The sequence below is a fragment of the Agelaius phoeniceus genome, chromosome 25, assembly GCF_051311805.1.
Source record: "Agelaius phoeniceus isolate bAgePho1 chromosome 25, bAgePho1.hap1, whole genome shotgun sequence".
Classification (NCBI taxonomy): Eukaryota; Metazoa; Chordata; class Aves; order Passeriformes; family Icteridae; genus Agelaius; species Agelaius phoeniceus.
Window position 1 is genome coordinate 6,410,871 of NC_135289.1, and position 21,374 is coordinate 6,432,244.

The following is a 21,374-nucleotide window of genomic DNA, read 5'->3' on the forward strand; positions in this document are numbered from 1 at the left end:
CAGGGTGCCCAGAGAAGCTGCAGCTGCTCATTCCCTGCAGGTGTCCAAGGCCAGGTTGGACAGGGCTTGGAGCAACCAGGGCTAATGGAGGGTGTCTCTGCCCATGGCAGGAGTGGGATGAGATGAGCTTTAAGGTTCTCTGAATACAAACCAGTCTGGGGTTCTATGATTCCATAATCAAGCAGAAGGCATCAGTCACTATTAATGTGGCTATAGAATACCCTGCATTAGTTGTGTACTGACCAGCTTGTTCCTGATGTCCATGTCACACAGAGCCTCAGCCAGGATGGAACATGCTTCCTTCACTCCCCAGTGAGCAGCAGCATGGAGTGGAGTCCAGCCATCATTGTCCTGGACGTTCAGATTAAACCCAGCCTGGATCAGGAGCCTGAGGAAAGCAGCAGGATTGATCTCAGCCCATCAGGAATGACTTCCTGACACAGCAGTTTCCCCTGTTAGGCACCAAGTGGGCAGCCTGGCTCCATAACAGTCAGGAGCTTCTGGACTTGTTTATTAACCAAAGCAACCTCCCACCTGATGTGCTCAAAACTGTAATGGAAAGGGCAATGAACAAAAAGTGACTTCAATGTAAAACCCGCTGGAACATGTCAAACTGATAAGGTTCCCTTTCAGCATGTCCTGAACTGGGAGAACACCTGGACTTCTCATCTGGCATTGGTGACCCAGCCTGAACTCCTGCTCCAGCAGAGGAGAGAGTCTGGACTGGCTCAGTTGCATCCCTGTGCCAGGGAGCCAGGCACAGCAGCTGCCAGGAGAGGGACATGTGGGAACTGGAGCTCCAGCTTGGTTCTCTGAGAGCACAAGGCACAGTGGGGGGGGTGGTCCTCAAGGAGACCAACAGGACTGCAGGGAAGCACCAGTGACACTGACAGAGGTAAAATCTGTATGCTAAGCAACCCTCATTTGGATTAAACAACCCCAAATGCACTTTTTCAGAGTAGCCCTTGGACAGTTCAAGAAAATCTTCCACAAGTGAACTTGCCTGGGATCTCCTTCCCTTACCCTCACTGCTGTGCCCCTTCCAGCCTCCCTTCTTCATCAGAGGAGAACACTGGTGTTTCACAGCACCTGGAGCTTGAATATTTACCACCAAAACAAACACAAAAGGTTTGGGGTAGTCTGGAGCTCCAGAGCCATGTGCACCCTGGTGTAGCAGTAACCAGGCAAGAGCACTGAGCAGCTCCTGTATCAAAACTATTATCCAAATTGCTTAAATAGTGAATAACATCCCAGGGGAATTCTGCAAGTCTGGTCAAACTGCTCCTGAAAATTTCCATTGTGAGAAGTTCCCCCATGCAGAGCCATCGTTGCAGCATGAGGGGAATCCAGCAGGACCCACACATGGCACCAACAGCTTGGAAACTCCTGCAGCTTTACACCAAAGTGCTACTGTGCTAAATAAAACACAGCCACAGCAGAGCAGCTGTGGGCTTCTCTGTGAAAGAAATTGTAAATTAGGTGCTGAGTTTCTGTTGATTTTCCAGCTGGCAGAAGGGAGAAACAGAGCTGCTAAGAGACTCAAGGTCACAGACAAATTCCATGTCTCATTTAGAGTTAGCTGGCTCCTGGCTGTCAGCCCCCTTGGTTTAAGTCACTAAAGCTCTGGATTTGAACTTCAGCACAGCCATCACATACACAAGAGTGAAACAATGTCAGCTTGCTGTGAGATGTGTTTATCATTACCACAATTAATGCCAAGGAGAGGCTGTCCAGAGCTAAGTCATCCTGCACACACTGAACTTCATCAAGGAGCACTGGATACACAACCCTCCCCTGACAGGTGACGGGACCAACACCTCCAGTTCAGAGATATTACATTTCTATCCACATGAGCTGTGTTAGATTACTGCTCTTGGGCACAGTACAGGTACAGACAGCTCATCACTCAATTATAAGTTCTAATGACTGAATACAAATCAGAAACATGAAGTACAGTGAAATGCTTGAGCTTGATATGAAACAGCTCTTTGACATCAAGTCATGTCACTTAAAATTATGAAACTTAGGATCAAGACAGATGAATACTTCCAGAATGGATTTTAACACAGGCAATAGAGTAAGCTTGTGTGCTGGTTACACACAGCCTGGCTTTTGGTAGCAGGCAGGCCACAGAGGTGGCTTCTGTGAGAAGCTGCTGGAAGCTTCCACCATGACTGGCAGAGCCAATCCCCGATGGCTCTGAAGATGGACAGGCTGCTGGCCAAAGCTGGGCCAGTTAGAGAGGCTGGTGACACCTCTGTGACAACAGATTTAAGAAGGAAATCAAAACAAAGTGGGCATGCACAGTTTTTCTTCTTGTCAGAGAAGAGGAGGTGAGAACATGTGAGGGAAACAACATGGAGACACCAAGAAAAATGAGGGGGAGGAGGTGCTCTAGGCACCAGAGCCAAGATTCCTCTGCAGGCTGTGGTGAAGCAGCTGTGCCCCTGCAGCCCATGGGGATCCACGGGGGATACAGAGATCCATGCACATCCTGTGGTGATCCATGGGGATGCAGAGATCCACCCACAGCCCATGGGGATCCATAGGGATGCAGAGATCCACCCACAGCCCATGGGGATCCATAGGGATGCAGAGATCCACCCACAGCCCATGGGGATCCATGGGGATGCAGAGATCCACCCACAGCCCATGGGGATCCACAGGGGATGCAGAGATCCACCCACAGCCCATGGGGATCCATGGGGATGCAGAGATCCACCCACAGCCCATGGGGATCCACAGGGGATGCAGAGATCCACCCACAGCCCATGGGGATCCACAGGGGATGCAGAGATCCACCCACAGCCCATGGGGATCCATGGGGATGCAGAGATCCACCCACAGGCCACCTTCCAGGGGAGGTGCTGACACTGCAGTGGGTGGATGCCTGGAGGAAGCTGTGATTCAGTGGCAGACCCAGTGGAGAGAGGGGGCCCTGCTTCCAGGCTGGAGCAGCCTGTCCTTGGAGGACTGCACCCCGTGGGAAGAGAGACCCAGGCTGCAGCAGTTTTGGGAGGACTGTGAGCCTGTGGGGGGAATTCACATTGCAGCAGTTTTGGGAGGACTGTGAGCCTGTGGGGGGAATTCACATTGCAGCAGTTTTGGGAGGACTGTGAGCCTGTGGGGGGAATTCACATTGCAGCAGTTTTGGGAGGTCTGCTGCTTGTGAGAGTGAAGCCACACTGGAGAAGTTCACAGAGAACTGTCTCCCATGGGAGGGACCCCAGGGTCTCACAGGGGAAGGACTCCTCTCCCAGAGCAGTGAAGAAAATCTTGGTGATGAACTGACCATACCCCACACCCTGTCTCCCTGTGCTGTCAGTGGGAAGGAGGGAGGGGCTGGGGGGAAAAGGTGTTTTAGAGGCTTATTTTACTTCTCATTATTCTCCTCTGATTCTGTTAGCAATAAATTCACTCTGCAACTTTAAGCTGAGCCTGTTTTGCCCTTGAAGGGTTTTCTCCAGTCCTTATCTCACCTCATGAACCCTTTGGTAATTTTTTTCTCTCCTCTGCCCAGCTGTGGAAGGGGAGGGTGAGTGAGTGAGTGAGTGAGTGAGTGAGTGAGTGAGTGAGTGAGTGACTCACTCCTCTGGGTGCCTGGCATTGGGCAGTGTCAAACTATGACACTTTGGAAAGACTATTTACAAGAGCATGTAGTAACAACACAGAGGAACAGATTCACAGGGAGAGAGGGCAGGATTAGATTAGATATGAGGTAAAAATTCCTCCCTGTGAGGCTGGGGAGGCCCTGGCACAGGTTGCCCAGAGAAGCTGTGGCTGCCCCTGGATACCTGGAAGGGTCCAAGGCCAGGTTGGACAGGGCTTGGAGCAACCTGGGACAGATGAAGGGGTCCCTGCCCAAGGCAGGGGGTGGGACAAAATGAGCTTTAAGGTTCCTCCCAACCCAACCCAGTCTGGGATTCCATGAGCTCTATGTTCATGGGCAGCTCCAGCCACACATAAAGAGTAAAGAAAGCTTTATTGGTGGAAAGCCTAATTTGACATTACCTGTAACAATATTAATGTTTTTTACCAGGAAATGCTACAATGGGCAGGTTTATGGTCATAATAATCTTGTTAGTGCCAGGACAGCAGAGCTGGCAGGTGCTGGAATCCCTCTGTCACTGCAGGAGCAGTAACATGAACGGGCAGAGGACAGTGAGACAGGGGTGGACACTGCATTTTCCCACAAGACTGGTCATGTTTGTGACTGTCATGCAGTAAGTGTTGTCACTTTGTATGTCAACATTATACTTTTATCCCCTACTACTGTTTAACTTGCTAGTCCTGAAACTATAACAATGAAAATCAGACCTTGTGATTAGAAAAATTAGAGACCTCGTAATTTATGCCTCATTCTGCAAAAAGCTTTCATTACTCCAAAAAGGACTGGAGGTATGAAAGGGAATCTTCCAGTACCTGTGTACTTCTGGGTGAACCACTGTGGCTGTACACATAAAACCACTGAGCCTTTTGAGAAACAGCAGCCTGAAAATCTCAGTATGGAATACATTTCTCTGAATGTAAAGCAAGATGTCTTCAGACCTAATTTCATGCATCAGCCCTGGGAGGAGCTCCTACCTCATGACTTCAGAATATCCCTTGGCTGCAGCAACATGCAGAGCTGTGGCTCCTGTGCGAGGCTGCTTTATATCCTCAATTCTGCCACTGTTCAGCCACTGCCGGGCGTCCTGCAGCATCTGCTGCTCCTCCTCTTTCCTGGACAGCTCCAGGTCTACACCTAAAGGGGTGAAGCACAGAACAAAAAACCAACAAGAGATGAAAGCTCTGAAGTACTTGTTACACTTAACCTATGCTTCATTTGCTATAAAATATTAGTAAACTATTTCTGATCTTCCACAAAACAATCAGAAAAGCCTCTTCTGTGTCATTGACAGACTTCAAAAACTACCTGAGTTAAAAATTTTGAAAGCTGGGCCAGTGGTTGGAACCCAGTCCAATTAACTAAAAGCTCAGGTGTGCATAGAAGGATTGAGTTCTACATGGGCTGTGTCCCAGACTGAAATAAAGAGTCATGAACAACAGCTTAACTGACTCAATCGACCTGCAGTGAGGGTAACATCTACAGGGAAGGTCTGAGGACCCTCAGATGTCTCCTGCAAGAGCACAGTGATGCCAGCTCTGTGCTCACTTCATATTCAGGACACTGCATGTGACACACACAGGAGTCTGCACTGCTCCAGAGGCATTCCTGACAGGCATGCTGAGAGAAGTGCTGAGTTATTCCACGGAGCAGCATACCCCCAGATTCTGACAAAACGAAATTTGAAATAATTTTGGCATTAGAAGGCCAGAAGAAGTCTATGCTGATGGCCTAAGTGACTGCTCAGGGGCAGGTGGAGGTGTGGAGAGGCAGGGGGGTGATGTGGAGAGGGAGGTGTGTCTGGCTGACAGACTCATTAAACCAATGAGAGGCAAAACCAACTTTGACTGGAGCGGAGTTTTCAAAGAAATGAGATCATAGAAGGACAATGTATCAATCACAAGTATTGATACCAATCCAAACAAGATTAATCAGAGTAGAACTCTTCACTTAGGAAAATATACAAATTAGATGACAAATGTCAAAAATTAAGAACTCTCCACTCAGGAAAACATACAAATTAGAAGATGACAAATCTCAAAAACCTGAAGAACAAGTGTTCCTATGGTTTAATACTTTCAGTATAAGAATGACATAATTGCCAATTAAATTATGGGGCATTAGGTTTAAAACAGAACCAAGGAAAACATTTAACTCAGAGTGAGATCCTGTGAGACCCACTGTTGCAGGATTTTGCAAAGATCAGAAATAAACTGGCTTCAGACCAAGGACTAGACAAGTTTGTAGCTATTACACACAATTCCTGAACATGCTGGAGTTTCTAAGGAGGGCTACACGAGCTCAGGAAACAGAAAGCCACAGGGCACTCACAAATACACAGAAAGCCAGGAATTTCTGGAGGCACAGTGGCTGGAAGCTGGGAGGGCAATTGTACACACTTGAGCTGTTGTTACAGTCTGCAGCAGGCAACTGCTCACAGCCCCTGCTGAGGACAGGCTGCAGAGCTGGACAGATGCTTATTTAAAGTTCAACCCCATTTCCTCCAGCAATATGATCCTTTAAACTGTGAGATGGGAATCTTCATCTGGAGACAGATGGTTGTTTCAGGGTATCTTAGCAGGATGCCACTAATGTGGTGAGGCAATGCAGGCAGAATCCCAAAAAGTGTTAGACAAAATACCTGCAGGTAAGGCAGAACCACTGCCTCAATGTCCTGTGAGGTTTCAACCACATTATTGTCATTTAAGGAACCTGAAGGTGCACAAGTCCACAGAACCTGGTGAGATGCACCTATGGGTCCCAAGGGAGCTGGTAGAGGAAGTATCTAAGTCACTTTTGTATTTGAGAAGTTGTGGCAGCCTGGTGAACTTCTCATGGACTGGAAAATGGAAAACATAACCCCCATTTTTAAAGAGGGACAAGAGAAAGACCTGGGGCACTAGAGGCCAATTGGCGTCTCCTCTGTGCACAGCAGGATCATGGAGCAGATCCTTCTGGAAACTATGTTAAGGCCCATGGAAAATAAGGAGGTGACAGCCAGCCTGGCTTCTCTGAGGGCAAGCTGTGCCTGACAAATTTGGTGGCCCAGGAACATTAACACAGGTGACAAAGCACTGAGGGACTGATTCCTTCCTAACAATACCTTAAAAAATAAAGTCACCATCATGTGTCAAAATATATCTGATAGGGGGACTGGATTCAATCCAGCATTGTAAGCAACCCCCCCAAACCTGCAGGAATAAAATAATCCAGAGAGAGTCTTTGGGGCTGTGTAGCCCAAACACACACTCCAAGGAGAGTAACTTCAAGGCCAGATGAACCAGCTCAGACATGAATGCAGCTGAGCTTTGCCTATGTCCAAGGATAGAAGCTCCAGGAATTCCTTGGGTTCCTTTTCCAACATTGTTGATGAAATTCATAGACATGATTTAAACTTCTCAGACACACATGCAGACATTCAACCACTCCCAAATGAATTCCACGAGTATGAAGAAAATTTTAGACTGATAAAGCATTTCTTTATTCTAACATCAGTCCAAAACTATTCTTCAGCTAGGGATGTTAGTGCAGGGACAGCCTGGAGAGCAGCCCCTCAGCCAGGCACACCTGCTGAGAAAGGGGATATGGCAGAAGAAATCTAGGGAAAGATCAGGATAAAGCATGGTACTCTAGGCCTGGAATATTCATTTCCTGGTCCCTGCCTTTGGCAGTCCCACAAACCTCACCTCGGTTTTATCAAGCCTTAGTGAAACAGGACCTTTCATTGATATCAGAGGTCAGAATTTAAATCTCACTTTAAAAGTAACTAGATCTGATGAATCAGATTTCAGGACTGAGGTGCCTTGCTTTGAAGAATCCCAAGGACAGAGACCACAAACCTCCTGCATCTGCTCCACTGTCCTGACAGCAAAGCAAAATTTGCCTGCTGCTTCCTGGGCCAGATCTCAGATCTCTTCACCAACAGACAGCAAGGCAGCAGAATTCTCACAGAGAAACTCTTAGGGGTCCCAGCTCTCACTCATTCAGGCCCCTCCTTTACCTTGTTTCTTGACTTGCTCCAGAAGCAGGTCCTTCATGGCCGCCTCCTCCGCGATGTCGGACGGGACCTCCCCCTCGCTGTTCACAGCAGCCACGTTGGCCCCGTGGCTGATCAGGTACCTGCAGCAAGGACAGGTTGATTATCTTTTTTTTCTTTTAAGAAAAGGAAATTTTACTAATTTTAAAAAAGCCTCATGAAGTATCATCAATTTTTAAATTTTTCCTCTTATAACTTTACGAAAAGTCCATTGAAGAACAACAGACATCTTCTTTTGCTTGTACATCTTTTAATCAGTAGAATTCTGAAATGTAAAAGAAGTATCTGTTTAAGCACACAAATATAGGAGGGTGAGGTTGCCTGGCTTTATAATTTATTTTCAATTCATTTAAGAAATAGTTATCTTAATTCAAAGTTTGGAAGCTTTCTGGTAGCTGTGGTGGACTAAATATATAAGCATGGCATGACTGGTAAAGAATAAAGGGTTGGTGTTCAGCCTGGAGAAAAGGAGGCTCAGGGGGGACCTTGTGGCTCTGCACAACTCCCTGACAGGAGGGTGCAGCCAGGTAGGGGTTGGCCTCTGCTCCCAGGGAACAGGGACAGGACAAGAGGAAATGACCTCAAGCTGCACCAGGGGAGGTTCAGATCGGAGATTAGGGGAAATTTCTTTTCAGAAATAGTGGTCAGGCCCTGGCACAACTGCCCAGGGCAGTTGTGGAATCACTGTCCCTGGAAGTGTTCCAAAAAGGAGTGGATGTGGCACTTGAGGTTTACTGGTGAATGTACTGGTGGTGCTGGATGACAGCTGAACTTCAAAGTCCCCACTTGACCACAGCACTGCTCACACCAGTCTGTCTGTGGAAGGAAATGTACTCACAGAATCCCAGCCTGGTTTGTATCAGAAGGGACCTTACAGCCCATCCAGTCCCAGCCCTGCCATGGCAGGGACACCTTCAATATCCCAGGTTGCTCCAAGCCCCGTCCAACCTGGCCCTGGACACTGCCAGGGATCCAGGGGCAGCCACAGCTGCTCTGGGCACCCTGTGCCAGGGCCTGCCCACCCTCACAGGGAGCAGCCCCTTCACTACACATCCCTGTAGCAGCTGTGCCATTTTCCTTTTTGCTTGGCACTTCAGCTAAAGTATCTAATGAATCATGAGACAGTCTAATGGCAACAGGCAACCAGTTGAAGGCTTCACCTTAATCCTCAGAAGTTCAGAATTCAATACCAAGAGAAAAGCACTTATTTTAGCATTGCTTTCCAAAGCAGTGAACAAGGCTTAGAGTACCTGTGTACCTGCTCTGAATAGAAAGGCACAGGGAAGTCTATAAATACCCAGAAGAGCCCCAGACTCACTCACTCTGCTATGTTCAGGTAGCCACACGATGCCACTGCGTGAAGAGGGGTCCAGCCCTCGTTGTCTTGCTGGTTCACATTGGCTCCATTTTCCACCAGGAACTTCACCATGTCCAGGTTCTCATCAATACAGGCCTGAGGGAGGATGGGAGGGGATGTCCAGGGGGCAGAAGGGTTGAAGGGGAAAGGAAGAGAGAAAAAAAAAATTGTGTTGGTGTTAAATCAAATGTACAACCCTCACTGGCAGCAGGCAATATCTGGGTTGAACTTCCCCTGCTGTGAGCAATCACACCTTTAAACTTAGGGTAACTTCAATCTGTCAATGAAAATAAAAAAATTTCAGAACTTTCAAAAATGAATTGTAACCCAGAGTTCCCAGATGGACAATCTCTGAATTTACTCCAACTTTACTTTTCACCAGAGATCTCCTTCCACTCTCCCACACAGTTCCCTCCCCACAATGGGGACACTGACATGATGGATCTGTGGTAGTTTTAGGTACAGCATCAAATCCCTCTAAGCAAGGCAAGCTGTGCATTTACTTAGATTACACTGGTCCTCAAAATGTCAGTGAATAAAGGTTGTAACAGTGAACACAATGAGGCCTCACTAGGGGCAGGGATGAGAAGGGAAAGCAGCAGCTCCAGGAGCCAGACTAAAGCAGCTCAGTTACAGAGGTAATCATTGCAAAAGCAGAGTTCTAGAGAACTTAATAACTTCTTTATTCAGCAGTACCTCTTTGTTTTCCTGAGTCTGACACAGGAAACTTTCCCTGCTTTTCCTACAGCCCCATGAGCTGCTGAAGAGAATGACAGCCCTTGATTAGCTGCTGTAGTCATTCCTGAGCCTGCGTTTACAGAGAGCTCCCTGCTTTGAAGTTGCCAGAAGAAAACCTAGCTTGATTTTCAAGTCTCAGCAGTTCTGTTGGGTGGAATTCCTCCTTCCTCAAATTCCTGTCTCCAGCACATTCTGTGTTACATTTACAGTTCACTGGAAGCTGCTATTCAAGGATGAGCTGGCAAGTTAATACACACATCCCAAAGTGTGTGCCTCTGCTGGGGAGCACAGGGCATGACCAGGAGGTGCAAGGACTGCTTTTCCTACATGTCCATCCCCAGGCAGAAACACAGCTGCTCATTACTAGAGAGGGAAACAGCTTGTCCAGGATTCCTCCAAAATCCCAATCCTTTTGCACAGTTTGATGTGGGCACACCTATTGTTTACAGCAGTCAGGTGACTCCCAGATGATCCATCTCAAATGAGCAGCAGGGACTATCCATCCATTCCTGTCCCAGCAAGGAAAAAAAAGGAGGAAATCCTCTCGAACCAATATCCACATACCCCCAAAATAATCCTGGTTTATCCACATGTTCTTCTATGCTGCATTGCTCAAGTCAAAAGAGAGGCATGTCCTAGACCAGGACAGCCAGCTCTTGTTATTTTTACTGCAAAGAGAGTTGGACTGGATGATCCTTGTGGAGCTTTTCTGACTCAGGACACTCTAGGATTCTCAGTGCAAATCCCAAACTGCCCACTTAGGACACAATCACTCCTCCATTTGATTGGCTCACAAGCAGCCATGCACAAGTCCAGCTCTGAAACCTCCAAGGAAGCACATTCCAGATAACTAACTCCTAGTGCAGGTACTTGGCAAACATGAGACAACACAGGGAACATCCACAGCACTGGGAAAGGATGCCCCAGGAGCAGGCTCAAGTCCCAGCTGAGCCTGTGCTGAAGCATCAGTGTGTTTCCTGGCCCTGCTTTAGACTGGTTTACCTGAACCTTGGCCAGAAAAGCACAAGCAGAAATCTAGAAGTCATTTACTTCAGGGGCTGCTCCAAAGCCAGAATGGCTGAGCCCAGTCTGGACTGGCTCCATCCCCCCCTGCTCAGTCTATCTATGATCTCTCACCCTCAGGCCCAAAACAGTTTTGTCCTGTAAACTCTGCTCTGAGAGGCTTCTCTTAGATTATTTCAAGAAGTAAAACTGGGAAAAAAACCAAACCAACCCAACACAAAAAAATCTTGGGGACTGAAGAGCATCACCATAAGGTTGGAGGAGCCCCAGGTCCAAGCATGATGGGGCAGGACATGGTTACATCTCAGTAATGTGGGTGCAAGCCAGGTTCTACCATCAGCCTCAGGAGCAAGGGTTTGGTTCTTCTTTTAGTTTATCTGATCTGACCCCCTGCTCAAAGCACAGCTAAATCTTGTTAGACCACACAACTCAGGGCCTGCTTCAGTTCAGTCTGCTGGGATGGATACTCCCTATCCCTGTGCTTCACCATCCTCTCTGTGGGTAATTCTCACAATCTAATCAGGATTTTCCTTGCAACTTGTTCCTTTTGCTTCAGCAACACAGATGCAGCCTCCAAGTCTCAGTCTGTCTGTGGAAGGAAATGTACTCACAGAATCCCAGCCTGGTTTGTATCAGAAGGGACCTTACAGCCCATCCAGTCCCAGCCCTGCCATGGCAGGGACACCTTCCACTATCCCAGGTTGCTCCAAGCCCTGGACACTGCCAGGGATCCAGGGGCAGCCACAGCTGCTCTGGGCACCCTGTGCCAGGGCCTGCCCACCCTCACAGGGAGCAGCTCCTTCACTACACATCCCTGTAGCAGCTGTGCCATTTTCCTTTTTGCTTGGCACTTCAGCTAAAGTATCTAATGAATCATGAGACAGTCTAATGGCAACAGGCAACCAGTTGAAGGCTTCACCTTAATCCTCAGAAGTTCAGAATTCAATACCAAGAGAAAAGCAGGAGTGCAGGATGGGCAGAAAAGTGATGAGGGTAGGAAAGACAAGTCAAATATTCCTACTGTCCAGGAGAACTCCAGCATGCCCAATGTGCATCTGATTAATTTCAAGACAAACTGCAGAAAGGATAAGTGCCTGATTTCCATAATCCCACAAACAACACAAACAAATCTATGAATTCTTCTGTCTGTACCAACGCATTGAAATGCAGCAGTAAGGCAAAGGATGTGATGTATAGAGAGGTGCATGGAAACACATGGATCCATAATAATCCCTCTTTAGCTCAAGGAGAAATTCTCTGAGAATTAACTCAGATCCAATCCCTGTTTTGCTGCCACTCATATTAATTGTGATTTACTTCAAGCTTTGCCCCAACACACTTCAAATAAACTGCACTTAACATCTTCCTGATGAGTTACTTACATTTTGACCTGGAACATCACCAGTGTTGACTTCATCTAAAAGCATATTGCTCAGGAAATAGCCAGGAAAGGCTCACCCACGCAGTGCTTTTCTTTTGGGCACAATCCCTTCTGGCTGCCCACAGCACTGGAGCCTCACAGAGGAATTTTATCAGCCAAGGCAGCAAGGTGGATGGATGGATCCTGCCTACACTCACTACTCTCCTGGGTTTGTTCAAGTGTTACCTGTAGCTTGAGTGTGAATCTAAATTGAGACTGAAAAATGTCTCTAGAGCGTGAGCTTTGTACATATTTGACAGAGGATTTTATTTACATTGTTTATCAAACACACCCACTACATCTGCACAGCCTGGGAATCAGCCAAGGGAAAAGCATGGTTCTTGCCCAAGCCACTGGATAAACTGAACTCTAAAGTTAAATGCCTGTTTAAATACATAAAAGAGCCCTGTCACTCTTTTAAATTTCTCCCTGTTACTGGCCTTGCTGTTGTGCTGTGCCCACCCTGCCTGGCTCTGATGGAATGCATGCTAGAAGCAGCAGGATGATGGGATCAATCTCCACCTGTTCCTACACAGAAATCTGCAGTGATTTGCCTCTCCCAGCTCCTGCACAGAGCAATGATGAGGAGTCAGGGCTCTGTGGGTGCTGACAGCACCAGGGACTCCCAAGGGAGCCAAGACCATTTAACACTTGCTTTCTGCACTTACCACCAAGAGAAAGCCAAGTGCAAAGGTCTCCACCTTTATCCTTAATGGAGCAGGAGAATATTCTTTAATTTGTAAGAGAAATAACCCTCCTCCACTCTTCTGTAGTTCATGAAAAGCTGCTGTTCAATGTATGTGATCAAGGAAAAGCTGCTGTTCCACATATATAATCCAGCCATGGAACACTGTCTGGCAAATATTGACTTTAGTATGAGCTGTGACACACAGGAATGGAACTGAGACAGGGTAGAGTAACACAAACAGTTTTTTAAGTGACAGGTATGACCATGCCTACCTCAAATACCAAAATACAACATTTTTTTGCATTGTTGTATCATTACATGCAACTAATTACATTGGCTGAGATTTGAAAAAGTGAGGTGGAAAAGGAGTTTCCAAAACTGGCATTAGACAAAAAAGTACTGAATAACTCCTGCTCAGCTCTGAAAATCTCATCATGGTGTCATGCAAGAAACTATCAGGCAAGGGATTATTTACATAATTTTTTAGTCAATCACCCTAAAAGAACACACTTCTCAGATCTTAACATGATAATGACATGATAATAACTCAGAGCAAGAATTATGAGGTCAATAACTTGGATAATGAGTAAAATTGGTAACTTAAAGATCTTCTGAACTTTAAGAACTTTAGAAAGCCTTTAAAAATGTTACAACGGATTAAATGGCAACTTTTAGGGGTTGCAATGTATTTCTGTGAGTACTTTTAAGGTACCAACTGATTAACACTGATGTTATCAGGGAATTCATACTTGCACATACATTAATGGTATTTATAGTTTCATACATGTCACTATTTAACCAAGATACACAGTGAAGAACAAAATTCTCACTGTTTAGAAGAACTTAGGGCACACATTTGTCCACCTAAAATTTTTGAGAGGCCTGACAGCTGATACCCCTCCAGCACATCTCTGCTGTGTGGTGTTTTTTTGTGCCAATCTACTGAAATTAAGCCCTGTGAGCCAGCCTGCAGGAAAAATGGCCTTCCTGGGGTTCAGGGGTACAGCTCACCTTCAGACTGAGCAACTGGGTTACCTGAGGTTACTGGAAGAAGGAGAAGAGGACAAAGAGGAAGTAAAGGGGTAGATATGTCCTCCTTTAAGTACTACTAATCCTCCAACAGATTTAGGAGAGTGGATAAGTTTAGTAACCCGAGAGGATCTATTGCTATGCAGAGTTCTCCTCTCTTATTTGATCCCTCATTCCTCAGGAACACCGTAAGGACCACGACCTCAGGGAGCAGAGTCACAGAGCAGACACCTGCCCTCAGCCCCCAAAGGGAGGGGAGACAGTCAGAAAGAGTTGGTTGAGAAGTAATGTTGCCTTTCTGGTGGGTAGTTTCTTCATGTGAGGAAACACTCCCTCTCCTAAACTGCCCTTGGAATCGGGCATGAAGAAAAACAGAGGGATAGGCTTAATTCTTTCCATTCAGGCCTTGCTGACCCTCAGCTGTTTGGTTCAGGAGAGGCTAAAAGCAAGGTTAGCGACAAAGCATAGCAATTTTGTCTTTAAATTTTTAATTCCTTCTTTATCCTCTGCCTCTGTACAAGCTCTAACACAACCTTCAAGGTGATGTGACAGGGTGGGAGTACAGGGTGAGTCTCTCCCCCTCTCATCGTGGATCTTCAGCAGGCTAATCTCTTGCCACCCCTGTATTTTTCTTGGCAGTTGATAAGCTTCAAGGGTTTCTGGAATGGTACTAATGTATTACAGTTTTAGCAGTCCTTGATGCAAACCACATCCAGTGCCCAGAATTACCCACTCAACACGCAAAGAAAGTTGGCTCATAGGATTTAAATCCCAAGCATTGCTGGGCAAGTCTCCATCCCCAGCTCATGGTGTTCCTCCAGCTCCTGGCAGGAGACCAGCATTTAGCAGTTTTTCCATAGGGAGGAAGTGCTCAGTTTCTAAAATTTGCAGATATGGCATATTAGCTTACCCCCTCTGCAGTGAACAGGTGGAGCCCTTTCCAGCCAGGGACGCTCGCTGCAGATTGGAGTTTGCCAGGAGCTGTTGCCAAGGCATTCTTCTTCCCAGCATGAAGTTTACATTACAGTAAGGAAACGGGGACACCAGGAAATGGGACAGAACAACTTGGCTTGTCTGGCAAGGCTTGTCCAGCAACCAGACAAAATCTGATCTTATCTTGAATGAAACCTCATTATTACAATGGTGTTGTGTTTGCTCTTTCCTCTGAGCACCCAGAACGCACAGGCACCGCTGAGCCCTGATGAGTATCTGCTCCAGCTGCCTGCCAAGGGTTTGGTTTGTATATCTCCTGAGCATCCCCTGGTTCTGAGATTGGAGGATCAGCAAGGAAAAGGAGACAGATGGGATGAGACTGAGGGTTCAGAGGACTGGGAATCGAGCTCCAAGAAGGTGTGAACACTGTGACACTGCTCCCTTTCTAGGGCTGCAACACATTTAGCAAAGCCCCAGCCTAGGACTGGTGTTACATTTCACTACAATATTTCACAATATTAGATACACACAGGATAGCAGTGAGGAAAGCATCTAAACCACCTCACAAATTCCTAAGAAATTGCTTGGGATCAGCCGAGAGAGGAAAAAAACCACCCTTTTCACCTCCACAAGGAGAAAAGTGGTTCCAAACCCAGGAGAACACAGATGCCAGGCAGTAACTGCACATCTGCAGTGCTGTCACAGGCACTCATGTGGAGGTGGTTGTTTTCTCCACAATTGTTGGTGATTTAACATAAATACAAGAATAACATTCAACACATCTGTTTGCAGGAAAAACAATTCTGGCCAGGATGTCAGTGAGAGCCACTCAGCAGCAGGGTCACATCCTGCCCTCTGCTTGCACAAGGTGCTGGCTCTGCCAACAGCAACACCTGTAACAAGGGGGAAAATGGCTGGGAGCACACAGCTCTGCTCCCTGCAGCCCCTCTGAGCCAACAGTCAGTTTACAAATAATATGTCACATCTGCCAGTGTCATATGATCATGGGATAAAGCAGCATGTAGACATTTGGCATCAGCCAGCCAGGAAACCTGTAATAACTGCTGTGGGCTAACTTTGGCTGAATTGAACTCTCTGGTGCTCCCAGTGTGGTTGGTTGGGATTTGAGAGAGAGAAGCCATGCATCTGCTCCAGGCACAAGGAAAATGCAGGAAGGGGAAAGCAGAAAGGGCTGCAAGCTTGGCTGCTGTGTTACGTGTTTCTACTATGAATACCCAGTCTTGTGACAGAATCCAATCTCGGTGACTTCTCTGTGAAAATCTCGTAATCCTACCGTGTCAGATCCTGGGGCAGCAATCCCCATGGTTCCCACATGGAAATCATACTTGGCAGTTCCCCTTGTCACACATAAATGTGATACATAAACTGACTGCTCAGGCACATGCTGGCTTTTGAAATGGAGTATGAGCTGCCAGGCTAGGAGAGGCCATGCTTCAGCTCTTCTTGATTACTCCAGGAAATACCAATCTCCAGAGCCTCCCAGCACCATGGTACCTCTTGCCCTATGCAAAATGCTGCTGCTAAATCAGATTGCTCATGAAACCCCCATTATTAACTCTTCTACCAGACTCTCCTCCAGTCTAGAAATCAAGTGTTGGACCATGTTTACACACCCAGCCCTTCCCTAACATGGTTTGCTTCCCTCTGTTCTACCACTGACCCAAATTTCTGTAACTCTTGAGTCCTCTGAGATTCTTCCACACAACCACACATCCATCATTCTTGCACTGCTCTTCAGGACCTTTCTCCACACATCTGTGTGCCCAGAAGGCCACTCCATCCTTCCATCTGGTGAAAGCACTTACACTTCAGATGGAGACCCTCAGAGCAGGGACCAGCCGTGACTGCTTGAAGAGCACCCAGCTCTCAACACACCCCAGTGCAGGTCAGGTACAGACAGCCACAGACAGACCAGGGAATCAGTGCAGCTGGGAAGTACCTCTGGAATCTCCTAATCTAGTACCCCCAGTGTCAGCAGGGAATTCTCCTCGCCCTTCTGGGCTGTGGATTTCTGGGTGGATTATCATAAGCACGTGCATACATGTTCATATAGACATACACAGACACATTTATTCCTTGAAAATTCAAGGAACTTTATAATTGTGGGGAAGGACTAGAAGACATAGATTTGTGCAGCCATTCTGATCCAGACCTGACTCACCTCCACAGCTTTGATGCTTTATGTGCCCAAGCATCTGGCTTTTGCCTCCTAAATGATGTCCTCATGCTGAAAACCTGATGTAGACTCATTTGAGTGACAGAGGCTGCACCACCGAGGAGCTACAAAAAAAATCTGCTTCAGATATGGGGTGAAAAAAGTCAGTTTTGTTTAAACAAACCAAGGGGAGACAGCACACTCAAATTATTAAAAGGTTTGCTCTGTGCTAAGTGAAGCGTGAGACTGAATAGAGGCCATCAAAAGCAGTAGTCTACAAGCAGAATGGTTTCTGAGTTCATGTAAGTCCAATCTGAATTCAGCCTAAGATCACCATAAGAGCCCCAGCAGGTTTAAGCCCAGCTTGCCAGGGTTCCTCCTTCCCAGCCATGTGCTCCCACACCTTGCCTTGCACAGGATCAGTTTCATCCACATTTTCAGAATGTGCCCAGAGGGTGCTGCCTGCCCGAGCTGGGTGGGATGTGCCTGTACAGAGCAGCACAGACCCAGTGACACCAGGTGAGCTGAGCCCCACCCTCCAGGACTGACCAGCAGCCACAGGCCACCCTCCTCGAGCCAAGATCCACCGGTCACTCCTTACCCGGAGCTTTGAGAGGGTTTTCTTTATAACAACATTTTCTACAGGACTGGTGTAATGAGACCACTTTGAAGTTCTGGAAATTGTTAAAGGGTTCCTGCAAACCAGAGGCCAATGCTGACACCAGCAGCAGCACCATTAACTGTTACACACTGGGCTGGAAGCACTGGCAGGGCAATTCAGTCATGCTGTGACAGCACAGCCAAAGGGATTAAATGACAAGACTCACTTCTCGACTGTTCTCCTGCAATAAGTCTGAAATACATGGAACAAGGTTAGCCAGGAGAGAGGGGAGTCCATCTTCCAGCAAATGCAAGGCAAGAGTAAATACGTGATGTCAACACACACCTCAAAACCACAAACAAAGGCAGGGCTGATGACAGCTGAACAGCATCAGGGTTAAATCTGGGAGCACAGAGAGAGGAGTTCACAGAAAACAAAGGGAAAAGCGCTCCCAAAATAGCCTGGCAACTGTCAGCACTCGGACTGTCGGCACTGGAAGCTATGACCTTGCCATGGTGTCCCATGATCACAGCTCTGCTCTTAAGGGGCTTCTGTCAGAACCAGCACTGCCCAAAAATTCCACCTCCAAGTGATCCCCTATCTCTGGCAGCACAGATTACACTCTCCAGTGATCTGGGGAACAACAAACAGCTCCCAGTGCTGCGCCTGCATAACCACAGAGCTTTTGCACCCTCTCTCTGCTCAGCCCTGGCTTCTGCATGTCCTCATGCCTTGACACCCTGCACAGGCACTTCTGTACCACCAACCCAGCTTTAAAATCATTATGATTTAAAATTCTTGGCAAATCTAATTCTGAAACAACCACATTAGAACCAGGAGAGAGAGGTAAATTCTGCTTTAAAAAGAACCGAGGAAATGGAGCGAAATGAGATAAAACGATTAATTTTCTAGTCTGATTAATTAGCTATGGATGTTCATTTCTTTAACAGCAGTTGAGTCATACTTCTCATGTAAGCAAGAAGAGAAATATGTGGATTATGTCAGAGTTTTTCATTGGAAAAAGCCCCACACACAACGAGAAGTACTCAGCACTATCCATGTCAGTCATCAAAAGAAACCAACAACAAATCTCTTACAATGATTAGCACAACAAAAAACCCAGCAGAGCACATGGGAAGAGAGGAATACGTGCAAAGGCATAATTATGCCACGAACGTAGCATTTCCAAGATGAAATAGCAGCATGAAATGTCAGGTGGAGAAATGCTTTGAATAGAAGCCACATTTTGAAACTATTCTGAAACTCCCCACACCTTCATATATGTACTGGGGCCATCAAGTTATTTACAGGGAGTTAGATGTAAATACCTGCTGCACTAAGGCAGAGATAGCTTGGCTAAATGTCTGTGGAATTCTTTCCAGCTGCCAGGACTCCTGCATGTGCTGCAGAGGTGGTGCTGCCAGTGAGTGCTGAAGCACCACACTCTGCTTGTCCCTGCCTGGGCAGGGCCTGCCCTCACCCTCAGAACACCAAAGCTTCCAGCTCAGCTTCTGTGAAGAAACAGGAGCCACTGGGGAAGGAGAGAGAAGGTCAGCTGGACACTCACACTCTGTGTCACTGAAAGGGGAGGGAAATGGCAAGAAAGCTAAATTGCTTTGCTTTTACTCTTCTAGGATGACAGGCACGCAGGACTGCCAGCTCTTTGCCTCTCCTTGAACATTCCTAATCAAAGAACATTTTGGCAAACCTAGGAAGATCAGCATGGACTACACAGACATGGATTCACTATGCAAAGAGCCCCAGGGACCAGGGAATGGTCACAGCCCCAGGGCTGCCAGAGCTCAAGGAGGGTTTGGACAATGCCCTCAGACACAGAGTAAGATTGCTGGGGTATCTGTGCAGGGCCAGGACTTAGATTCCATGATCTCTTCCAACCAAGGACATTTTATGGTCCTATGAACCCCTCCAGCCTCACAGTATTTGTGCTCCCATGTGTCCAGCAACTTGCACTGAATTCACTTCTCATCCAAACAGGGCCCAAGACATTGATTTTCCACTTCCACAGTGCTCCTCCTCTGCAGCCAACTGACTGGTTTGCCATTTGTGTTTACAGCCCACAACACAGCTCTAAACCAGCACCAGGCCATGTGGGACTGACTTCAAAATTCACTCTAGATCACCATTTTACTCCCTTCCTTTTCATCATCATCATCATCATCATAATCCCAATAGTTCCAGTATGATTTTTAATACCCATTATTTCAACAGCAGAGGCTAATGCTTGGTACCATCTGAGAAGAGCTTGAAATGAGTCCAGTACGTGATCAACTGCCAACACTAAAAATAAAGTCTTTCTGTCACTAAAAAGCAGGGACTGCCAGTTTTCTAATGGTGTGGAACAGCACTGGCTTTTCAAGTCTCACCAGTTTAGTCATTCTGACCACTAAGTATGTAATTTCTCTCCCCCTCAGCCAGCGCTCCCTGGCACTCGATCAAGACAGTCTATATAAAACCTTGCCTTTAAATTACTGAAATTTTCATTCCTGCCCAAAATAACTATGTTTTATAATTGGAAAACTCACAAGCATCTCAATCCTGAGTGGAAAATGGAAATTTAGGTACTGCAGGTTTGCTTAGCAAAGAAATGTTCAGCTAACAATCCTTTGACCTGACAGGAGCTCCATCAAGGGCTACAATGCACTATTTAATGCAGTTCCTTAAGACTTCATTTTCACAACACAAGCAAATATAGATATGGTTCTGCCATCATCTCTACAACAAAAACATACCCTAAACTTCCAAGATGCAACCTTAGATCAGCTTCAGCCAAACCAAGGTGGTGCCCTGCAGGCCAGGGCTGACACTCACCCCCAGTGCCTTGCAGGGCCACTGGTGGTGGCTAAGCAGCACGGTATGGCCAATGCCAAATGGGGGCTCTCCTGATGAATAATGGGAGGAAAAAATGTAAAATCACTTTGTGGCCCACTTGGAAAGGTGGCTCCACTCACACCACACCTGCTGGAAGAGCAAGGTGGGGTGGGAAGGCCAGGCAGGGTCCCTATGCTCTGGCAGAGAATCCTCTACAGGAAGAGCCTCTCCAGGTCTTCCACCCCAGCAGAGACATGGAAAAACAGCTGCAAATGATTTTAGCTACAACTTGGCAAACTAAAGGTGAGATTTGTGTTGCCTAACTATAGACCTCAAAGGCAGACAGAAAAATCTCTGTGGATCACTCCAGGCTTTCTTTAGTCTCTGCCATGGCAGGATTTTGCAGCAGGCTCTGCTGAAACCAGGGCTGCCCTCATATACCTGATACCCTGCCAGCAGACCCTCTCCCCCAGCAAGGGCACTGACACTCATTTGATACCCCACTGAACAGATCCAGGAGCTAAACTGGCTCACAGAGGAACCAGACAAGCACTGGTGTCAAAGGCACATGACAGGAGCAGCAGGAAGGGCAGGACTGAGATAGTCTTAAGCTGCCACATAATACCTTGCTTATGTCAAGACAGACAGCTCATGCTGCCTACAGCCCGGGGAAAAATGGATTTTTCAACACAGAAAGCATTCAAGTCACTCCAGGGCCAGTACTGCTTTCACAGAAACCAGCTCTACTGTACAGACATCAAAGTTCATGTACGAGAACTTTCATGAACTCCTGCAAATGCCAAAAATGCTGAATTAGTACTAAGTGACTGGAAACCAGTGGCTGTGAGCAGAAACACCTCAACACAACTACAGGTGAAGAGCAAGAGGAGATTCCTTGGAGGGATTCATTGTCAGTTTATTCACAGACAGACTCTCA

At 46.9% G+C, this 21,374-nt stretch overlaps 1 protein-coding gene across 1 annotated transcript in view; it reads right to left on the reverse strand.

Annotated features, from left to right (window-relative positions):
* Positions 1–21,374, reverse strand: part of PPP1R12B (protein phosphatase 1 regulatory subunit 12B) — a 132,170-nt gene that overhangs the window by 88,408 nt on the left and 22,388 nt on the right. Inside the window, exons 2-5 of the mRNA XM_054648839.2 lie at positions 8,966–9,096; positions 7,608–7,726; positions 4,585–4,744; positions 244–388 (exon numbers count right to left, since the gene is read on the reverse strand). Of these exons, the coding sequence (XP_054504814.1) occupies positions 244–388; positions 4,585–4,744; positions 7,608–7,726; positions 8,966–9,096 (555 nt within the window). The remainder of the gene's footprint in view (positions 1–243; positions 389–4,584; positions 4,745–7,607; positions 7,727–8,965; positions 9,097–21,374) is intronic.